Consider the following 14,907-nt stretch of genomic DNA (forward strand, 5'->3'; position numbering starts at 1 on the left):
TCTTACCCTCTGTCCAATAACACCATCCTTTCCTGGTGGGCCGTCTGATCCTGCAGGACCCTGAGGACCAGACAAAGAAAAAAACAAAAACAGAACATTTAGACAGCTTTGCTAGCGTTAGTTGGGAACCACAAACACTTTAAAACATGCACTTACATCAGGACCAGGATCACCACGAGGTCCATTAGCACCGGGAACACCGACTGGACCTGGAGGGCCTTTATCTCCAGGTGCTCCTGTTGAGCCCTGCTTTCCTGGGGGACCCTAATAAAAGCAAACAGAAAAGTCACAATACAACAAAAAGAACACGAATATCAAGTTTAGACTTTTAAGCTAGTAAATAACAAAGCTGGTACACAGCAGATATCGGATTTGATACCAACCGCTGGTCCCGGGAGACCTGGTGGCCCACGCTCTCCTCTCTGACCATGAAGACCAACAGCACCTCTCTGACCTGTAGTTCCAGCTGGGCCTGGAGGACCATTAGGACCCTAAAGCACACAACATTAAATTAAATAATCTTAAAGACAAACAGAAGAACAAGCAACAAGGGATTTCTTAAAAATATATGAGCTGGGACGATAAAAAAAAAAAAAAATTCAATTAAATTGTCTGTTTTATTAAAATTTTGAAAAACCAATTAAAATAAATTGACTTTACCGTAGGGCCATCCTCTCCAGAGTCCCCTTTGTCTCCTGGGCTACCTGGTGATCCTGGAGGTCCACGTTCTCCTTGTCGTCCAGGTGGTCCATGATCTCCACGAAGTCCAGGAGGACCCTCTTTTCCTGGAGGTCCCAAGGGTCCCGCTTCTCCTAAAGGACCCTGATAAGACCAGTTACAGTCACAAATATTTTCATGTGGTTGAAAGCATCAAATGCACTTTTTCATAGGACGTGCTACAATATGTAAAAGAAAAAATAAGTTTATCCCTGATCCAAGTGGTCACTGAAAACCTTTATAGTTAAAAAGGAAAAAAAATCCAACGCATAGAAAATAAATTTCAGATGAATACTTTTTCTCTGTAGAAAACAAAAGAAAATCCTAGAGGTGCATATCTTGTACATTTTTTAAATTTCTCTAATTATTGTGGATGATGACGGAAATTAGTAGTTATAATATTTAACTCTATCCTCTATTGTTTGAGTTCTCTTCAGTCTTAACTACAATGGTGATTGTGGAAAATGAAGCTGGTAAAGTTTTTTGTCTGTCATTTCACACAGCCTTAGCTGATTCTGTTGGGGCATACATGGGCCAGGTTTGACCCTGGTGATGAAACCAGCAGAACAATCTCAAGCCGGACATCCCCAGGCTGCATTATGTATTCAGTGAAGTAAGTGAAAAGTTGATACCACGTTTAAATTAATAGATTTTTGTCAGGGTCACCATATTGGTACTGATAATTATTTGGAAACGTAACTTAGCTGTGACGTATGAAGGCAGAATTTTAGATTTTGTGTCAGCATTTATTTTGATTTGCAAACTAATTCACTAAAGTAATTTATTTACATAAGCGGGTGATTGTGCATCATCTTTGGTGGTTTAACATTTGTAACCCACACATTTTTCTTTTTCTTTCATGACCTTGTATTCAAACCCTAACTTGGGGCAGTACTTACAGGTGGGCCAGGGGGTCCAACCCTTCCTGCAGAGCCTGGGAAACCAGTGGGGCCCTGCAAAAAAAAAAAAAAAAAAAAAAAAAAAGTGGTTTGAACACCAACAGAAAATAACATATTGTTTTGAAATGTACTTATAACTGTAGGATCAATGGATCTTACCGGTGCTCCCTGTGTTCCTCTTCCTCCTTTCAGGCCAGCAACACCAACTGGCCCCTAAAAAATATACCAACATTTCATGAGAACATAATCTCTCAGTGCATGCATGCAGGAAACACATGCAACTGAGAGATTATGTTCTAATGAGGAGCAAGCTGGAAGTTAAAGCTAGCTTCTTTAGAACTCTCAGCCAAACTGGATTAACTAAATGTATAGCAATAAATAAGTGGTTTTGGAAATAAAAATGTGTCAGAACAACTACATTATTTGCAACTCACAGGAGGTCCATGGGCACCAGCCAAGCCCTGTGGCCCAGGAGACCCTGCATCTCCTTTTTGGCCTTGCTCTCCAGGCTCTCCTTTTACTCCAGGTTGGCCATCAGGACCCTGTGAGGTGTAAATGACATTAGCAGAGATGCTTTTCCTCCTTTATCTCCTGTGACATTGTCAAAGGCATCCATATATTTAGCAAAGTGTTTCAGTGTACTTACAGGGGGGCCAGAAAATCCAACAGCACCAATAGGACCAGGGTCCCCTCTTGATCCCTGTAGCACAAGATAAATATTTGTATTACTTTGTAATGACCTGCCTTGTTTCGGCACAATAAACCAATATTTAATGTGTAAGATGAAAACACTGGTGAGGTGTACCCACAGGTGTTCCTCTGGATCCTGGTGGTCCAGATGGTCCTTTGGGTCCAGGTTCTCCCTGTAAAGAAGCCACAGGTTTATTGCAATAATTTGGAGAACAATTCATTGAACATCCAGTATTTTATGGGTGTGAAAGCAGCATGAGACAAAGAGTTTCCTTCCCAGAACAGTAGGCCTACTCCTGCTTTTATGCTTTATGTGTGTTTTATAAAGACTCTACCTTCTCACCACTGGGTCCTGCAGGTCCTGATGGTCCAGTGGGACCTGGTGCTCCCTGTTGACAGGAACGAAATGTGGTTGGGGATCTTTGCTCATCACCATCACTCATCATTAACAAAAACGTGTGCAGTCACGTCAGCAAACAGATTTCTTTCAACAAGCATAGACAAGTCTTAAGCTTGTATGGATACAGCATAAGTTTTGGCTTACACTCCTGTCAGCTGACACTAAATGTTTATGCAGCAAGTCTACGATGCTTCACTTACTCTTGCGCCATCATTTCCAGCTGTACCTTCAGATCCTTTCTCACCAATTGCTCCCTGAACAAACACAATGCATGAAAAAGTGTTGCAAACACTTTAAAGTGGAATATAGTCATGAAAAAAAACTAAGGCTAAAAGCATTGCAAAGAGTACTTCAATTTTTGCAAAGATGATCACATACTTACTCTTTCACCTTTGGGACCAGAAGGACCAGAGATGCCCCTCTCTCCTGGCATTCCCTGAAGACCTGGAGGACCCACATCACCTAAAGCACCGGTGGGACCAGGGCTACCCTTCAGTGACAAGCATCACGGTTAATACAAGTTAGCCCAAACCAAACCATCCAGACTTGTGAGTTATACATTAATCAATGGTGTGTAACAGTACCTTTGGCCCATCTGGACCAGGTGCACCAGGAATTCCTTTAGGTCCCTGCAGACCTGTTGGACCCAGTTCTCCTCTCTCCCCAGGAATTCCACGCTCTCCCTGGGAAATAGATATGACCAGTTGAGTCTCAGATAGTCAAACTCCAGCTTGGACTGATTGGAATCAATGCAGTTCACCTACCCTCGGTCCAATCTGACCCACAGGACCAAGTTCTCCAGGAATACCCTGAAAGAAAAAAGCTGATTTTTAATGCTCAGTCCAAAAAAGACATGAAATTTAAATTCATCCAAGATCTTTTGCAATAATAATGTAGTATTGGATATAACTCAAGGCTGCTTTCATAGTTTTTGTCGGACTCACTTGGTCACCCGGTTTCCCAGACTCTCCAGGAGGCCCTTGATTTCCAGGCAAACCCTAAGAACACAAAAAAAGACAACTTTCAGAAATTATTTAGAACCAGAAGTAATCCAACTCCATGAACTGTTTTAAAACTTTCTGTCCTTTTACAATGACTCAAAACAATTACACACCGGGAAGCCATTTTCACCTGGAGGTCCCTGCTCTCCTCTGTCTCCTGCAACACCCTGTGAGAGGACAAACACTTGTGTGTAATCAACAGCAATTTAAAAAAAGGTCTTAGCAAAAAGTTTTTAAAAAAGAGTAATCAGACACTTACAGGTGGACCAGGGGGTCCTGCAGGCCCAACCTCTCCATCTTTTCCTGGAGGACCCTGTGGACAAAGTCACACTTAGAAATCCTGCCTATTACGCACCTGATGGGGATCCACTCCTTCATCTCCTAACAGCCTGCGATCAGTTTAGGTTGACTGCATTAATAATGACTTCTGTGCTCATGAACAATCTAATAAATCCAAATATATATATATATATATATATATATATTTTTTTTTTATCAAATCCTGATAAAAAAAAAATGTAACTGTTTATCATTAATGCTGACATATCATCCTGCTACTGACTGAAAATTATTTGGTGGGCCTTCCCTTTCTGCCATATAATCAAAAAGGTAAGTACACAAGGCCGCAAGTACAACTTTTTGACTGTAATAAGTCTAAAACTAATTGTAGAGCACTTTTTGTTGCCGTACTTCAGCACGTGCACTCAAAATAGTACTCACTCTTTGACCTGGCACTCCTGCAGATCCCTGTTCCCCCGTCTTTCCTGGGTCACCCTTTAAGAGCAAAATATATTGAATTAGAGACAGAACATGACATTACTACACTGACTTGACTATTAGGGCACAGCTTCAGAGACTCTGCAGCCTTACACTGAAGCCCTTGGGGCCTGGGACTCCCATGGTTCCTGCAGGCCCTCTGTTTCCAATGGGCCCTGTAGGACCGGGGCGACCATCTTCACCTGGGGCACCCTTGAGATGACACAAACCAACACTGGTTATCTCTCATAATTTTAAAGAAAATTCCAGTACGTGTGATTCAAACACATTAAAATATACAAATACTCAGAATTACCAGTGGTCCTGGTTTTCCCTCTGCACCTTGAACTCCGGGGGTCCCAGTAAGACCCTGTGGAAAAAGTTGTAAAACGTAAAGATAGGAAGCTAGAGCAATGAAGAGAAACTTTCGGAAATACTGTAGCTCAAAAGGAAAATGCCAAGTTCTTGTGTTACCCTTGCACCTGGTAGACCAGGTTCTCCTGTGCGTCCTGGGTCTCCTAGAGAACCTTTCGGTCCTGGTGGGCCTGATATTCCACGATCTCCTTGAGAACCCTTTTGTCAAAAAAAAAAATTGCTTATTAAAGCAAGTAAAGAAGTGGTAAACAAAAGGTTAACCAGTAAATAAAATGTTGAGAGCACAATTGTAATCATTATGTACATATAACATGACTTATGATAACTAACTGTACCTTTGGTCCCGGCAGCCCATCTGCACCAGGGAACCCTCTGTTTCCAGGGGATCCCTGAAAGAAAAGTGATGATTTAATATGTGCATATTAAACCACATCAGTAAAGTGAAGAATCCCAGAAACTATAATAAACTACTGTACAATATAAAGCGCCTTGAGGCGACTTCTGTTGTGATTTGGCGCTATATAAATAAAATTGAATTGAATTGAATTGAATGTGTCTTTAATTCTAACTTCCTGAACTGCAAAGTTTTGTGAACAAATTACTGAGCTGACTCCTGCCCTGGAAGAGGAACTATGTAAAAGGTGAGTGGTAGAGCAGGAAACAGAATCCAGGCTTACTCTTTCACCGACGGGACCAGGAGGCCCAACAGAGCCGGGATCTCCACGTGGTCCTCGCTTTCCCTCCTCACCTTGAGGTCCGATCACTCCCTGGGAACCAGGCGGACCCTAGGAAAACACATGGGACAAGAAGACTGAATAAGAGGAAAGTCTGGATTTACAATGCAAGCTGCATCAGTTTGACTATTTAATCTGAATCTTACCGGTTCCCCTTTAGGTCCAGCTTCTCCTTTAAATCCCGGAACACCAACATCTCCCTTTGACACAGAAATGCAAAAATGTGAGTCTCCTGCACATTAAGCAATAGCTTACTGTTCATTAAGCATTTACAACAACTCGGGCAATTAAAAGCAAGAATTCAGTTCAAACTCTGAGGCCTTTTACCAGTTGTCCTTTGATTCCAGGTTGACCAGTGCTTCCCTGAGGTCCTGGTGGGCCATGGGGCCCAAGATGGCCGCCTGGACCTTGTGGACCAACATTACCCTGTAAGAAGTTAAACGTGTTTCTTTTTGTGACTTCACTTAGTGTTAATAATAACATGCCTGGAATAAATAAGTCTTAACCTACCACTGGTCCTTTGGAACCTGGGCCTCCATCTGTTCCCATGGGCCCCTGTGAACATAGAAAATCTCTAATTAGAGAATTAAATCAACGCTCAAAAGTGAAAGTGTGACGTGTATGGGAAAGTAAGAAATTAACCCTGATGCCAATGGGGCCAGGTCTGCCCAGATGACCGGTCTCTCCTCTCTGTCCTTGTGCTCCCTCTGGACCTCGAACACCAGTGGGACCAGGCTGCCCCTGTGGAAAACAAAAGCCAAGAACAATTAATATAAACAAAAAAAGTGATATGTTTGGCTTTGACAGCATAAAAAAGCAAATAGCTAAGTTCTCTGTTACTTACCTTCATTCCTGGGGCCCCTGGATATCCAGGTGAGCCACTGAGACCCAAGGGGCCCTGTTAAGAAAGAGTATTGACAGTAGGATGTTACTGTAACTTCATCACCCAATTCAGATATAAAAATATGCAAGCATAATGATTGCCGACATACAACAGGGCACAGCAACCATGCAAGTATCACTACTTTTCTATCTGTGTGTCTGTTATTGCTCATGTGGCTAGTTCACATATGTTTATTTGATGTAGCACATAAACATATGTTTAAAATAAGACTGATGATTGCAACCCAAATATATTTTCCTCAGTTTAACCTAAGAATCTAATATGGATTTCCAAAAAGTCATGCTAGTCTTTTTGGTGTACAGTAAATTCACAAAAGTAAAACACAGCATATTGTGACTTACCATCGGACCAGGTTTCCCGATATTACCAGGAGGACCACGCTTACCCTGCAAGGCAAACATCAATTTGGTTCAAAAGTCATAGAGTAGGCCAGTCTATGTACATATATATGTACGGATGGTGCCATCGTCCTTACCGCTATACCACCTGGTCCAAGGCGTCCTCTCTCACCCGGCATCCCTGCAGGACCCTGTTATCCACAGAGTGATAAATTACACCTACTTTTTATTTATGCAAAGCTTTAAGGTGAAAAAGCTTTAGTTACAGGAAAGTGAATGCATGTTTAGTTGATTCAAAATGAGAGCAGAATCCGAAAGCAGCCGACACTGAAGTCCACGCCTGCTTAAAAGAATAATAAACTGCATCATCTGCATGGGGCTGCTCCAGGCAATTTGTTACTGTCACTTGGTTTCTGAGCATTTACTGGCTCTGTGGAGACTGTAAAAACAAGCAACAGAAACTTTAAGAATAACTTCGCTTACCATAGGTCCAGGTGCTCCCATTGGACCACTGGGCCCTGTGGCACCCTGCAAAACGACACAAAACAAAGTGTTTAATGGAAACCATCTAATCCACCAGTGGCACAAACTGACAGACCGTCCATTTTACATCAATTATACCTTGGATCCAACAGCTCCAGTTTCACCTTTTGGTCCAAGAGTTCCACTATGGCCCTGTTAATAACACGGAAAAAGACTGTTTTACATTGTGTATGCAGAGCTGGGCTGAGCACACTGACTTTACTCTTTAGGAAACATGGAGTAAGTGAATTACAGAAGAGTTTAAAGAAAAATTAAGTCAATTCACTTCATCAGGTAATCATTCCACTGGTACTTGTTTTAAAGTGCTTCTAACACAGATCACTCACTCTGTGACCCTTCAGGCCTGGAGGCCCAGGTGTCCCAGGAAATCCTCTAGGCCCCTAAAACCACGGAAGAACATTATTAGTTTTTTCTAATAATAATAATTTAAAAAAGCACAGGATTTAATTTTTATTAATTTAAAGCTTACTGCTGATCCAGGGAATCCAACTTCTCCAGTATTTCCTGCTTTGCCTGATTCTCCCTGTGTGAGGAAATGGCATTTTCACATTACACTGTAAAACATCTTTCGATCTCAGGTTCTGTGTTTCTGTTGGTGCTTCTAACGTGCTTCAGGTGTACCGTATAAGACCTTTAAACATCTAAGGTGACAGATTTTTTTTGTTTTGTATTTTTTTTTTTTTTTTTTTTTTTTTTATCAAGGCATGTATATCTTTACAGGGGAACCATATTATTCATTTCCAACTCCACATTTAAGTTTGTGTGCTTTGCATAATTCAATTCCAAATTATCCTTATCTATTTAATGCTCAGTCTTACTTCAGATTCTCAGTTCATTCTCTGTCATCACCAGTTTACTTCCTTCCCCCTTTCTTTTAAGCCACCTTTTGTATGAATGGCTGCCAGACAGACAAACATCTCAAAGCTAACTTACATCTTCACCTGGCTTCCCCGGAGGGCCCTCAGGTCCTCTCTGCCCCGGTGGACCCTAACAGACACAGATTGCAAACACTCAGCAACAGCCCATCATTCTGACAGCAAAATTTTCTCAAATGAGCAGCTTACCAAAAACAAAAAATCAAATAACATTAAGTAAATGAAAGTATAGGAACAAAGAAAATGCATGTTTGAAGTTATAGTACCATATGTCCAGGATCACCAACATCTCCAGGAGGTCCTTGTGGTCCAGCTTGACCCTTAAAATGAAGGATAAAACATTCAAAACAGGAAGAACAACTAAATATAAAAATGCCACTCCAGTATTAATAAAAATGTTGTAAACTTACAGGTGATCCATTTGGACCAGGAGCTCCTCTTGCTCCGGTCTCTCCCTGAAACAAAGACGATGTCAGATCAGTTAAATGTGTTTTATTCAAAAACTATTAAGTTAATGTATCTATGTTGTTAGTCTTTTTTGTTGCAGCAGTTAAAAGTCAAGTGAATTACTTCCATTCAGAGAGATACTTATGACACATGTGTGATAGTAGACACTATGTGGATGTGCACAGAAACAGTAGTTGTTTCTATAACAAGATCATGCTGCTGTAAAGTCTTCTATATAATTTACTTACTGCAGATCTGAATACCTTTTACATATATATCCTGCTAACTCATTTAAGTGACCAAATGCATATTAGGAGACACAAGCAGACACTCATTTTTATTGTCATTATTTATTTAGGAATTTGCAACACTTAAGAAAATGAAAGTTAAACAAGACAAATATGTAATAGAGATATTAAGTGTTAAGAAATAAAATAAAAAATAACAAAGATATAAAATTATGAAATAGATTTGTGCTTCATTAACTGTTCAGGAAACACTAAAATGTGTGAAACCTCATAAAGTTGTAATCTTTATGGTTAATTAGCATAATGTTTTGGGAAGTAGCACTGAGGGTTAATTTACGTTATTACTATTACTTGTATCACAAAAAAGAACAGGGACTCATCTCAAAACCCTTTGAAATTACTGGGAGTCTTTCTAGTCAGGAGGTTTTACTCCTTTGGCCATCGATTCATACTTTTTCTAAAAATATCTGCAGTTATTAAAAAGCTTACCTAAGAACAATATTTAGAAGAAAGCCCAGTTCAATTTGCTCCACATATTTTGACTTTTTTTTTTTTTTTTAACAGAGTGAAGGCGCAGACAGTCCACAGAGAGCATGCTCAAACGAGATTCCCGCCAACTGACTTCCTTTTTGCTCCCATTACACACACGCAGGCATGGGATGTTCCAGGAGGCTGGGATTTCTTCCCTGAGCCCTTCACTGAGGAAGCGAACAACAGAGCTGGAGGTGTGGGGTTAGTAAGGCGAGCAGTGGAAGCGGGGAAAAGAGACTCGCGTGAGCGAGTTTGATAAGGGCAAGATTGTTATGGCCAGACAAATGGGCGTGAGTGTTTCTGAGATGGCAAAGCTCGTGGGCTGCTCCTGGGAGGGGGTGGTGAACACCTGCAGAGAGCGGGGCGAGAGAGTACCGGAAACAACCCGAGGCAGGGTGCATTACTGGATTTTAAACATTCAAGATCAGCATGGCCACAGAAGCAGCGGAGGCGCCTGCAGAGGAGGAGGAGGAAGCAGGAGGTGCTGCTGGTGAGGAAGGGATGCACTGTGGGAAAACTGGGGGGCAACATGCTGCTGACATGAAGACTCAGAGAGGACCAGCTGCAGTTCTCTGATCACCGTGTTTCATCATCATCATCATCAACGTTTAACATGTTTAATCAGCTGCTAACTAGTCAACTGTTCCCGAAATGTGAAGTAAATCAAAGCTCCACCATCACATTGCACTGGTGCGGTGCAAAGTTTTGCAGAAAGGTCTAGTTAGTGTTGTATTTGTTGAAGCCTGTCTGGAGGTAAGCTTATGTGAAGATCAAAGTGGGCTCCTGTTCGTGTTTGAGCTGTTGGTAAATGGATTGCTTCTTATGGTTTTCTACTCTAGCACTCAAAGCACTTTATGCAACATGCCTCATTCAGCCATTGATACAAGCGCTTTTTTTCTATGTGCTTACTATCTGACAGAATCCATAGTGGATGTTATGGAAGTGAATGGCATCCCTATTGCTTCTCTTGATGTCGGTGCTGCAGAAGGAAACTGACCCCAATGCATCACCATAAATTAGCCCTAACCCACAAGTAAGTAACAGTAGCATTAGCTTGCTGTCTTCTCCCATTATTGGGATCAAAGTGGAACATTACAGCAAAACGACAAACTGACATGGGACGAACTTTAAATGATACAAAGACGAAATGTGAACTCTGACCTTTCAGTATTGGCGTAAATGCAACGGTGAACAGTCAGAGTGCTTAATAAAATATGCACCATATGCAGGTCTGGAAACTCTGAATAAAGTGACTAATGGTCAAATTTTTGACATAAGAAGGTTTATTTAATTAAACCTCTTTATGAATTTGTCATTGAATTATGAAATAGTGCCTCTTCAAAGTTTACTGCACACACATGCATTTTAACCACATCTTTTCATGTCTTAATTCCTGCAGGTCACATTGTTTGGACAGCCCTGCAAACCCAAAGTGAAAAGAAATTTCAGAAGTGGCTCTATTAATTTTTCTTCTAGAAACTGCCAAAGACTGGACAAGAGGAAGATATAGAGTGAGACAGAAAAGACGAAGGCACTCCCAGAAGATGTGGAACTGCAAAGTAATAGAGTTAATGAAAATATAACACCATTATTTAATTATATTTTATCCATAATTAGCAAAACATAGGAGCTTTATTCAAGCTTGGAGCTTTATTTAATTAAGTACTAGAAATATTAAGGAAACTACAAGAAATGAGAACACCTGTTCTAGACTGGTGCCAAAGTTTTCTGCCAAAGCTTCAAGTGGGGAAAAAAAGTTATCCACTCAGGAACAAACCAATTTTTTTTAGATTAATGGGTGCATCAGTTTGGTGCTTTTCAGCTGAAGGACTTAATGAAACATCCAGTTAAGGTCGGGCCATATTAGTGCTGTAATGCTCTTACCCTGGAGCCACTCAACATGGCCATGGGTCCTGTTTTTGAGTCAGTCACTCCAGCCATCTGGGCTCCCAGGCCCTGCAGGTAAAACACTGCAGGTTAGCTTACCATGTAAGACTTGACATGCATGCCTGCAGTTTAAACTCTAGTGTTTCTGTTTATTGGCTCACCCCTGGGTGCGATGGATGTCCAGGAGGTCCTGGTTCTCCAGGCTGACCTGGTATGCCAGGCTCTCCGTCAAAGCCCTGGGGGCCCCGTATTCCCTGAAGCGTAAAAGAGAGAGAGTTTAATTTACTGTTTAAAAAGTATTTTTAAAACTGTGCGCACTCTGACATTGATTTATTCCTTTCAGCAGTGGGTTTCAGCTCTTATTTGGATTTCATTGTAAAGATGGAAATGAAGATCAATCAATTAGTCAGTAAAGCCAGAAGCTGTTTTAGAACATGTCACTGAGTTCAATAAGAAAATAATAAAACAGATGTACCTAAACTTAATTTTCATTTGTTTATGAACTGCGAGCTGTAAAGCGTGTGCAACAGGAAAACCATTGGTTATGTATTAATAAATCACCAGCAGAATGCTGCCCTCAACTCTACTGAAACTCCACCAAGGCGAGCGCATTCATACATCATGCTGCCACATCTTTGCTTGCTAAGCACATCATAGATCAAATTTCCACATTACATCACATTTTGACCGTTAGTCACTTGTCCTTGAACCGAATGGGCTTTAAGCTGAGTGAGTTAGTGAGGATTCATTCTCATGACCCCAGTAATCAAAAAGCTCAGATGTCATGTGAATTATAGCAAAGAGGGAGTTTCAAACTGATAATACAGACATGACGTCCTTATTTATAGCTTGAATATGATGGAAGATGATAAATATTGTTAGTCTTGCCGTAGTCTAATGGAGAAAGACACGATAAAATGATGGCGTTGTCTTGATTAAGGTAATAAATACTGCTGTGGTTTGTTATTCTGTACAAACCCACATGTTCTCTAAAAGTCCTGCCAGAAAATAATGAGAGGAAGGATGTGATGCTCTGACTGGTAACAGGAAAAGGTTAGATTTTCTATCTTCCTATCATCATGCGTTTTATATTCTGTTCTTAGGTTGTCTGTGAATGCTTGTTGATGTGACCTACAGGCCTTCCTTTGTGTCCGTGTGGTCCTCTTTCTCCTGGTGAGCCGGGAGGTCCCTGTCAGAATAGACAAGAAGAATCAATAAAAAAATCTGACCCTGACACTTCTGCAGTAACATCAAAACAACGAGCACGCTTGGCACGGCTTGAAATGCCATCATGACCCAGCTGACTGGAGTCCTATCCTGCTGTGTAGACCTCCTTTTAAGGTGAAGTTATGCAGGATGCGGCTGTCCTCTCATGCCATCTAGTGTCAACTGTGGTGGATGAACATTAGAAATGTTCGTTTTGGAAAATTCTGCTGGTAAAGAAAGAAAAAAGATGCTCACCATAGGTCCAGGGCGGCCTCTGATACCAGTCACCTGCAGGAAAACCATCAAACACATCAGTTTGATCCTGCTATGTTTTTTGGACTTAAAATTGTCAGTTAAGCAGGTTTAAATGTAGGAAACACTCACAACTGGAACATCTCCAGGTTCTCCCTTCTGACCCTGAGCAAACAATAAGAAGTGACAACAACTTTCAGACTCACACAACATGACAGTGGATGACAGAGCGAACATAAAGTATAGGATCACAAAACTGGCCTACCTTGTAAATTCTACCCCCATCTATAGGAGGAAGCATAGAAAAATTGTAAGGAAGAAACATGTAAGTAATGTGCAGACAAATCATCAGTGTAACAACTCAGTAGGCAGCATATGCTGAAACAGCTCCAAAGAAATTCATTAATCATTACGGGATAAACATGCAGGTCAGTCAAAAGCAAAATAGTCGACTAACACAATTAATCAGTTGTCAGTCATTCTTAGTGTGAGGCTACTGATGTGCAGCAGGCTGCTGGCAGCAGTAATTCATACATCATCTCAGTAGATTATTTATTTGGCAGCCTGTCAAAACTAAAGAAACCCAAACAATCTGCTGCTATAGCTTTTATTTCTGAAAGCTTTGACCTACATGGTAGGGAAGAGTTTCTTAGTTTATTTTATCGATGCGGTTTCATTTCTTGCCCTCTCTTTGGGATTAAATTTATGTTAAAGCATGATAAAGATCGGAGAAGGCCTTTCTTTGAATCACTGTGTCTTCTACCAACCAGGTTAAATAAAAAACATTGTCTTTTATTCTCCTTCGATTCCACAAACGCAGACAAAAGGTTCAGGCTCACCAAAACTCCCCGTCCCACCGCTGCTTGATGAGTCAGTCCGACACACGGGGCAGCACTCGCCATCTGGGATGTACATCTTCTCACAGTTACTCAGATCGTCACACTGGATTTCATCACACAGGACCTGCCCATTGTCACAAACACAGATCCGGCATGGCTCTGGCTTCCAGATGTCCCTGTTTGTGTACACCTGGCCGTCTGCCGTGCAGTCCATGTCATCTCCTGGAAGGTGGAATTTGTGTCAGTTGAATACAAAACAAAATCACTGAAGAACAGCTCTTGTTTTATAAAAGGACACTGTGGAGAATTGGAGATATCTTTTTTTTTTTTTTTTTTTTTACCAAGCATTTTAATAATAAAGATTGCAGTGGGGAAAAAAATCTTGGTTTTGAAACATCGAACCGTATGCTGTGGCCTATCCCGGTATTCATTGCTCGTAAGGTCAGGATGGCTCAATGTGTACACAAAGTACTTCTTAATGTGCAAACAAGGTTTCCACCATATTCTGCACACACTGTGAGAGGGAAAAAAAGGGTCTGGAAAACGTGATTTGCTGTCGGGGTAAAGTCTCCAGCAGTTAGACATGAGATCATTTCCTCCAGAAGCAACGTCTCAGAAATTTGACTCTTGTTCAAAAGAGAAAAACCTGCAGCCACCTATGAGTTTCTCCCATAAAGCCAATTAATTCAAGTTTGCTTTATGAGTTAACAAACAACTGTTTATTCAATAATAATGCAGCATACTGCCAGCTATATACCAACTGTTATTCTTAAAAATCCCCCCAAATATTAATAAATAGTATACAAAAGAGTTCTGGTCAGAAAAAAGAGAAAGAAATGTAGATGTGGTTTGTCTGGCTTCAACAGACATCTGGCATGTTCTGTAAACACGAGCCCAAGTCTTTCAGGTCTGCAGACGCTCTGAAACCTTTACCTGTTCCTGATATAAACAGCAGGTGGCAGCTCTGAGCTTTAGACAGCAGGTAAGTCAGGTTACCCAGCTGGAGGATGCAGGAAGTTGCAAAGAGGTGACCCAAATGCAAATCAGAGTTGCACTTCACACATTCTTTCAGCTTTTCTGTAGTTCTCAATATACTTTGCACACATGTGTTTGTCTGGACAGATGTAAAGAGGACAGATGTACAGGAAGACTTAAACATGCCAACAAACATCAGTAAAACTTTTACTGGCTTATTATGTGAAGTACACATTGAGATGCTTTTTAATGAACATCTCATGGTATGACATGAAACATTTTTATGATTT

At 41.0% G+C, this 14,907-nt stretch overlaps 1 protein-coding gene across 1 annotated transcript in view; it reads right to left on the bottom strand.

Annotated features, from left to right (window-relative positions):
- The window catches only part of col5a2a (collagen, type V, alpha 2a), a 45,471-nt gene that overhangs the window by 10,382 nt on the left and 20,182 nt on the right, over positions 1-14,907 (bottom strand). The window contains exons 2-45 of the mRNA XM_031757356.2: positions 13,643-13,864; positions 13,069-13,088; positions 12,936-12,968; positions 12,807-12,839; positions 12,481-12,534; positions 11,507-11,599; positions 11,343-11,414; positions 8,643-8,687; positions 8,499-8,552; positions 8,291-8,344; positions 7,827-7,880; positions 7,684-7,737; positions 7,436-7,489; positions 7,298-7,342; positions 6,952-7,005; positions 6,818-6,862; positions 6,417-6,470; positions 6,215-6,313; positions 6,083-6,127; positions 5,900-5,998; positions 5,719-5,772; positions 5,516-5,623; positions 5,174-5,227; positions 4,938-5,036; positions 4,780-4,833; positions 4,578-4,676; positions 4,428-4,481; positions 3,967-4,020; positions 3,821-3,874; positions 3,651-3,704; positions 3,471-3,515; positions 3,291-3,389; positions 3,089-3,196; positions 2,907-2,960; positions 2,642-2,695; positions 2,426-2,479; positions 2,263-2,316; positions 2,051-2,158; positions 1,776-1,829; positions 1,617-1,670; positions 661-822; positions 384-491; positions 157-264; positions 7-60 (exon numbers count right to left, since the gene is read on the bottom strand). Coding sequence (XP_031613216.1) covers positions 7-60; positions 157-264; positions 384-491; positions 661-822; positions 1,617-1,670; positions 1,776-1,829; positions 2,051-2,158; positions 2,263-2,316; positions 2,426-2,479; positions 2,642-2,695; positions 2,907-2,960; positions 3,089-3,196; positions 3,291-3,389; positions 3,471-3,515; positions 3,651-3,704; positions 3,821-3,874; positions 3,967-4,020; positions 4,428-4,481; positions 4,578-4,676; positions 4,780-4,833; positions 4,938-5,036; positions 5,174-5,227; positions 5,516-5,623; positions 5,719-5,772; positions 5,900-5,998; positions 6,083-6,127; positions 6,215-6,313; positions 6,417-6,470; positions 6,818-6,862; positions 6,952-7,005; positions 7,298-7,342; positions 7,436-7,489; positions 7,684-7,737; positions 7,827-7,880; positions 8,291-8,344; positions 8,499-8,552; positions 8,643-8,687; positions 11,343-11,414; positions 11,507-11,599; positions 12,481-12,534; positions 12,807-12,839; positions 12,936-12,968; positions 13,069-13,088; positions 13,643-13,864 — 3,083 coding nt within the window. The remainder of the gene's footprint in view (positions 1-6; positions 61-156; positions 265-383; positions 492-660; positions 823-1,616; positions 1,671-1,775; positions 1,830-2,050; positions 2,159-2,262; positions 2,317-2,425; positions 2,480-2,641; positions 2,696-2,906; positions 2,961-3,088; positions 3,197-3,290; positions 3,390-3,470; positions 3,516-3,650; positions 3,705-3,820; positions 3,875-3,966; positions 4,021-4,427; positions 4,482-4,577; positions 4,677-4,779; positions 4,834-4,937; positions 5,037-5,173; positions 5,228-5,515; positions 5,624-5,718; positions 5,773-5,899; positions 5,999-6,082; positions 6,128-6,214; positions 6,314-6,416; positions 6,471-6,817; positions 6,863-6,951; positions 7,006-7,297; positions 7,343-7,435; positions 7,490-7,683; positions 7,738-7,826; positions 7,881-8,290; positions 8,345-8,498; positions 8,553-8,642; positions 8,688-11,342; positions 11,415-11,506; positions 11,600-12,480; positions 12,535-12,806; positions 12,840-12,935; positions 12,969-13,068; positions 13,089-13,642; positions 13,865-14,907) is intronic.

The sequence above is a fragment of the Oreochromis aureus genome, linkage group 16, assembly GCF_013358895.1.
Source record: "Oreochromis aureus strain Israel breed Guangdong linkage group 16, ZZ_aureus, whole genome shotgun sequence".
NCBI classification, from domain to species: domain Eukaryota; kingdom Metazoa; phylum Chordata; class Actinopteri; order Cichliformes; family Cichlidae; genus Oreochromis; species Oreochromis aureus.